The sequence below is a fragment of the Mus pahari genome, chromosome 1, assembly GCF_900095145.1.
Source record: "Mus pahari chromosome 1, PAHARI_EIJ_v1.1, whole genome shotgun sequence".
NCBI lineage: Eukaryota > Metazoa > Chordata > Mammalia > Rodentia > Muridae > Mus > Mus pahari.
The window spans coordinates 1,796,769-1,803,947 of record NC_034590.1 but is presented as its reverse complement, the minus strand read 5'-3'; the positions used below and the strand labels follow the sequence as shown (position 1 = coordinate 1,803,947).

Here is a 7,179-nt window from a genome sequence, read left to right as displayed (position 1 = left end):
TATGCACCCTTTTCGTCACATCTTCCCGGGGGTAAACCTCCCACCTGGTTCTATCCCAGAATCCTTTCTCCCACCTCCTATTTCCTGCCTAAGCCATAGGCCATCAGATCTATTATTGACAGGTGCCACGCCCATACAGACATAAGCTATTCTCGCTACAACACATCTGACCAGCAGAAGAACGCCCCTGAAAGTCACTTCCACTGACCAAATCTTGAGCAACCTGGGGAATCAAACTAAATCACGAGGAAGAGACGGCTGTGGTGGTACACACCTGTAATTCCCGCACTGGGGAGGCCGAAGCAGGAGAATCATGAGTCCCAGGTCACCCTGGGCTACTTAGTGAGAACTGGTCTTAAAAAAAAAAATTAAGGTTGGGAAGATTGGCCGCTCTTGCAGAGAACCTGGGTTTAATTCCTAGGACCCACAACCATCTGTAACTCCAGTCTCAAGGGATCCAACACTCTCTTCTGGCTGCTGTGGACAGCAAACATACAAATAGTACCCTGACATACGTGCAGGCAAAGCACCCATCCATACATTAAATATACATATGTGTACGTACAGGAGTGTGTGTGTTGTATGGGAGGCGTGGAGGCCTTTGTGCTCAAAGATAAACACCAGGTTAAGCAGGAACGTTGAATGCACATTATCTCTTCACAGACAGAGATGTACAACCTGTTCTCAGCCAGGAACCTGGGAATGGAGAATAACTTGGTGACTTTTGTGTTCTCTGTGTGGCCCAGACCACACCGGATCCTCCCCCTGACCCTTATCATGAGCTTGTCAATCTATAGAACCCATTTTTATAGAAGGTATCATATGTAATCTATTTATAGACCCCATTGCTATGGAAGATGTCACATGTACTTTTACAAAGAGTTTCAAAAAAGTCACTTCTTAAACTTTACCATGCACATGGAACTGGGTTAATTATTACCAGGAAATTTCTCGTCAAGTGGTGCTGTGCTTAAATAGGACTAAAATAAATTACTTGGGGTCAGACTCTCAAAGTTTGAACCAATACTGGCTACTTACTTAGTTGTGTTGGAATGAACTACCTTTTTGTTCCCCTTGCATTGTTATTCTGCTTGCTATGGTGGTCGTACGCACACACCCCACCACCACCCACCCACCCATCTCCCACCATCAAGCAAGTAATTCTGTCTCAGACACCAGCCAGTGTTCTTCTAACTGGATTCAGTCGCAACACTACTCTGGTACTGTGACTTGGGTATAGCATCAGGACACATAGCTTAAGGGCTCAGTCCCCACTGCCCCCCCCCCCCATGCCTCTGTGTTTCTGGAGGACTGCCCGTGTGATTCTTTCAATCTGCAATGTCCCTTGTTGGTTCCTGCCATGGAGCCCTCGTTCCCTGGCTGGTGGATACCACTTTCGGAAACTTTGGAAGCTGAGGCCTACACAAGGGAAGTGGGTCATTAGGTCATTGGAGGCAGGGCAGTTAGTTTGTTGCTGATGCCTGTCTTGCTCACTGGTCCATGATGCAAACAGCCTCTGCTATCCACTTTCACCTTCTCTCATCTAGCCATGATGGGGTGGACCACTCTGAAATGCTGAGCCCAAATCAGTCTTTCTTTTTTTAAATTGTAACTGTTGGATATTTTGGCTACAGTGATACAAAAATAAGAGTACAGTGTAGAAACCAGGGGTCCCATCTGTTCTCTTTTCCTTTCTGTTGCTACCATAAAACACTGATAAAGCAACTCAGTGGAAAGAAAGGGTTCATTTCACTTTCAGGAGCATAGTTCGTGTGAGGAAGGGCGGGGCAGGAACTCAAGCGCAAACAGTGGAAGAGTAGGCTGCTAACTGGCACGTTTGGGCTCACGCTGGGGGAGTTTCCTTATAAGGCCCTGGACCACCAGCCAGAGGAATGTTGTCCCCACCCCGCCCCACAGACAGGCCCACAGGCCGATCTGATGTGGGCAATTTCTCTGTTTCGACTACCTTCTTGGGTGACTCTGGGCTGTGTCAAATTGACAGGTAAAGCAATCCAATATACCACTTCCACCTTCCATGGTTGTTAAATTTGCTAAGCAACTGATGGGGCTCAGGACAAGCCATGTAGAAGGAATCCTGTTGCTTCCACACTCCGTAGTATATTTGACTGTTTAGTGTGTGTGTGTGTGTGTGTGTGTGTGTGTGTGTGTTTTCCTCTAATAACTGAATCTAGTACAAGGTAGGTACTTGCTAGGCAAGTCGACCACTGCTGAGCCACCTCCCGCAGGAAGCTCTGCTGTTTGGAAGCTCCGCCAGCCCAGCCCTTTCTGAGGTTTTATGAAGCTTGCCCAGGCAGGATTGCTAACAGACTGAATGCGGAGACCCAGAAAACCCGGTTGGTTCAGATTCTTCCGGCCTCCTTTGTAGCATTCCTTCCTCTGGGGCAAAGGGTTGGATGTGTGTACAGAGTCTTGTTCAGTTCCTGAATTTACTCCAAACACTCGGAGGGGATAAGAAAAAAGAAATTCTTTAATAGTGCAAAAAGCAACCACAAACACAGACCTTTGTAACAAATGACATCGGATTCAGTCTTTAGCATGTCACATACACTGTCATCTGTAATTCTCTATAAGGTCCTGGCTCCAAGTTACACTCAGCAACTAAGTGGAGACAAGAGCCTGCAAGTCTGGCGACCTTAGACAACTGGGAGATTTACACGGTCAAAGTTATTGTCACAGTTATTCTGGAAGTACACCAGCATTGTTCGCTTTGAGTTCTCTCCTCCTGACAACAGAGCAGGGCCTTAATGGCGGACTAGAACTTAATGGTGGTGGCTAGTCAGCGCCACCCACTCTGAACAAGCCAGGTAGAGGCATGTTCTCCTAGATGAGGATGGAGCCTAACTGGTGCCAATCTTAGGGAACAAATCTTAACGGAAATATATTCTCAGCAAGCCCAAACTGCAATTATGCCCAAAGTACAAAATGTTTCCTACAGTTCCTAACAAGCCTGGGTAGTTGGTTCCTTATCTCTAAGTCATTTAGGGGCGGCACTGATTTAGCTTGTGCGGTGCACCATTTCCCAAGCAAGTTGTTTGGTGAACCCATCGTAAAAGATCAGTGCTTTACCATGTTTCTCCTGTGTCACTGTGACCTACTATCCCAGGAAGTAGGTCAGGGTCATGATTCAGGAATTGTGGGTAAAACACCTAAACACACACTCACACACACACATTCTTTTGTTTGTTTGAGTGAGTCAGGGTTTTACTATGTAGCCTCAAAATGGCTTCTTGCTTCAGTCCCTTTAGGTCTGAGATTGTACCACCATGTCTGTTTATACTGTGATGTCTGTCTGTCTCTCTGGTACACGTGTGTGTGTGCATGGATATGCTGTGCAGGTCAACACTAGTATATTCTTCAATACTTTCTATTTTTTTGTTTGTTTTGTTTTGTTTTTGAGACGGGGTTTCAGTGTATCCCGGGCTGCCCTGGAACTCACCCTGTAGACCAGGCAGGCCTTAGACTCACAGAGATCTCCTGTGACTCTGCCTCCCGAGTGCTGGCTGGGATTAAAGGTGTGTGCCACCGTCTCCTGGAAACACCATTTTATTTATATTTGTGTGTGTTTATGTTCACACGTCCGATGGCACAGGTATGAAGGCCAGAGGACAAGGAGTTGATTCTGTCCTCTTCAAACTCAAGTTGCCCGTCGTCCGCCTTGGCAGCAGAGCCCTTTACTCTTTTTCTCTTTTTGGCCAGCACCACATTTTAATCAATTTATGTGAGTGGTTTTCTTGCATGTGTGTGCCTGGTGCCCTTGGAGGTCAGAAGAGGGTGTTGGATCCCCTGGAGCTGGACTTAGAGAAGGTTGTAAGCTGCCATGTGGGTGCTGGGAATAGAACCTGGGTCCTCTGCCAGAACAGCGGAGTGCTCTGCACCACTGCCCCATCTCTCTACCTCCTTTTATTTTGAGACACAGTCTCTTGCTGAACCTAGAAGTTGCTGCTTTGGCAAGACTGGTGGGCCAGTGAGCCAGTTACAGGTGCCTGCTGCCATACCAAGGGCCTGACCACAGGTCCTTGTATACTTGGCACTTAGTCCACTGGGCCATCTCCCAAGTCTACTTTGGTTTTGAAGATAGGGTCTTCCTACAAAGCCCAGGTTGGCTTAGAACTAGAAGGAATCCTCCTGCCTCTGCTTTCTAAATGCTGTGGCACATGACAGGCATGCATGTTTAGAAGTCTTAAGTTTTGGTGTGGTGGTGGTTTGAATGAGAAATTGTTTTGATACGTGGCTCCTGGTTGGTGGCACTGTTTGGGGAGGTTCCGGGACCTTTAGGAGGCAGAGCCTTATGGGGAGAAGTATATCACTGAGGAAAAGATTCAAGGCTTCTCAACCTGACCCCTCCCTCCTGTTCTCTGTGCTTTCTGTGACTGGCAGAAGATGTGACCTCTCGGCTTCCTGCTCTTCCTGCCATGCCTCCCCTACCACTGCGGAGCCGCCTAGAACCTCAAACCAGAATAAGCCCTTTCTTCCCTCTGGTTGCTTTTGGTCACGGTGTTATCACAGCAACAAGCCACACACACACACACACACACACACACACACACACACACACACANAGAGAGAGAGAGAGAGAGAGAGAGAGAGAGAGAGAGAGAGAGAGAGAGAGAGAGATGTGGCCCAAGTGATTCTTCTTTGGCTGCCTCCTCTTCTGCTATACATCGTGCATCACTGTCCAATCCACCTGTGTGAGCCTTTCCTTGTTTTTCTATAAAATAGAAGAGGTGGGTTGGGGGGGGGGGCTGGGAGGGTAGCATGTGTTTTTAATCCCAGCACTTGGGAGGCAGAGGTAGCCAGATCCCTGAGTTCGAGGCCAGCCTGGTCTAAGAGCAGATTCCAGGACAGCCAGGGTTTCACCCCGTCTCAAAAAAAAAAAAAATAAAAGGTACATTTTTCTCACTCCCACACAATTCACACACTTCAGACACCAGATGTGTGTGGAGGTTTCCCACACATACATCAAGAAATTTCCTTGGCCAATAAAGATGGGTGTCCTATAATTTAACCCAATCCTGACACTATCTGGAATTAGCCTCAGATCCCACAGATAATGGGCTTGGGTCTACAGGATGCACCCAACTTCTGCTGCTTCAGGGCCGGTCTTGAGTCTCAGGTAATAAACTGTCTATCTGGCCAGTGGACTCAGTTAACTTGCTAGGATGATTCGCATAACTCAGGAGCACTCAGATACCTTTATCAACTCCCTGTGCACACTCACTAACTTCCAATGGTTTCACTTATATTTGAAGATACTGTGTCTTGCCTGCACGTATGTCTGTGTATCACATGTGTGTCTGATACTAGTGGAGGACAGAAGAGGGTCTCAGGTACCTAGAACTTGAGAACTTGAGTTCCAGATGGTTTTGGACTTGCCATGTGGGTGCTGGGAAGCAAATCCTGGTTCTCTAGATGAACAGTCAGTGCTGTTAACGGAGACAGCTCTGCAGCACTGACCTATACTGGTGTGTGTGTGTGTGTGTGTGTGTGTGTAAGCATGCAAGGCACACACTTTACCACCAGGGCACACTCCAGTTCCTTAACAGTGGCCCCTAGGCAAGCACTGTGCTGCTAAGCCATACCCACAGCCCTCTGCTGGCGAATTCTAGCTAAGAGCTTCATTGTCGAGTCGGGCAGGGCCTTGGGCATCCCAGGCGGGCCTCAGTCTCCTCACAAGAGGTGGGATCACAGGTCTGCACCTCCGTTCCTAGTCAGTACGTTTTAAAATTGATTATTATTATTATTATTATTATTATTATTATTACCACCACCTTGGTGTCTTTAGACAGCAGGAATTTATTTGCTCACAATTCTGGAGGTCAGAGCTCTGCTATCACTAATCTCACAGAAAGCAGGTTGTCAGCAGGGCCTCATGACTTCTGCAGCTCTCTCTCAGGGGGTAGGGGTGGGGAGCAGGAGGGGGGGGAAGCCTTTCCTTGAGCTGCCCACCATCCCCCGTCTCTCTCTCGTTCCCATTCGTCCTCCTTGTCTTCCCTATGGTGTGGGTGCTCCTGGAGCCACAGACACAATCCCCGAGACACTGCCCCTCATCTTATTATCTTCAATGATGGCTGAACGAGTTGGGTAGTGGGGGCACGCACCTTTAATCCCAGATGTCTGAGTTTGAGGCCAGCCAGTTCTACACAACGAGTTCCAGGATAGGCAGGGTTACACAGAGGAGCCCTGTCTTGAAAAACCAAAACAACAAAACCAATAATAATAGCTGCACAAACACTTTTGTCAAATATGGTCACAGAGATTAGGGCAGTGATATGTTTTCAAGGCACACAGGTGTTCCTTCACACCTACTATGTTTCAGTGCCACAGTGTCCTCATGGTCCTGGCCGAAAGTAAATTTTCCACCTTATTCTGCTGTGTAGCTGGGGGCATAAGCTCATGATGTTCGCTGTACCTCTGCCACCCTCTTAACTACAGAAGCCGCAGAAGAATCCAGAATAAGCGCCCGTCTCAGGTCCAGACATGCTGTCATTTTTTCTAATGATCACTTGACCGAGTTAAGTGTCACAGTCACAGATAGGATCAGGATGAAGACACCTTTGGGGACTTATTCTACCTGCTCTGAAGAGATTCAGCTGAGAGGGTTGTAGTTGTAGTACTGTTTGGGCGTGGGTTTCGTTTGCTGGGGAGAGCCTCATTGAGGTAACATCTGGACAGACCAGAAGGTGAAGAGAGGGAGGAAGTAGAAACAGTGCAAGAGGCGTGTCTCCTTTCCTGCCCCGTCCTCTGTGCTGACCCAGATGCCTCCAGAATCTTGCTTAGCAGAGGAGTGGGTTAAAAGGTTCAGAAGTGACTGGGGTTTGAGAGCGCCAATCATCATGGATCCCCTAGTGCCCATGGCTCCTCAAAGGGCTGGTTGGCCTGTGGGAGAGATGGGAGGCTATGTCAAAGGGGTAACAGAACGCACTGTCCCTTCCACCTGCATCACCATAGCATAGGTGGTTACCTGGGCTGTGGGCTGGGCTTGCTGGTGCAGTGTCCGTCTTCGATGCCACTGGCGCAGAGAGGCCCGGGCCTCGGAGCTGAGCCCCTGGGGTGCACGGCCATTGTCCGGCTGGTAGTGAGCAATGTGGTAGAGAGCCCCAAACCACGTGGTCAGATAATACCCAGCTGGGGAAGAGAAAACGAGATCGTCATGGCCCT

General features: G+C 48.4%; 1 protein-coding gene across 2 annotated transcripts in view; it reads right to left on the bottom strand.

Moving 5' to 3' along the window:
* Positions 1-5,725: 5,725 nt before the first annotated feature.
* Positions 5,726-7,179, bottom strand: part of Rinl (Ras and Rab interactor like) — a 10,393-nt gene continuing 8,939 nt past the window's right edge. Inside the window, exons 11-12 of one of the 2 annotated variants that reach the window (XM_021211673.1) lie at positions 6,983-7,146; positions 5,726-6,897 (exon numbers count right to left, since the gene is read on the bottom strand). In XM_021211673.1, coding sequence (XP_021067332.1) covers positions 6,853-6,897; positions 6,983-7,146 — 209 coding nt within the window. In that variant the 3' untranslated portion in view covers positions 5,726-6,852. The remainder of the gene's footprint in view (positions 6,898-6,982; positions 7,147-7,179) is intronic. The other variant, XM_021211668.1, reaches the window with a different exon arrangement.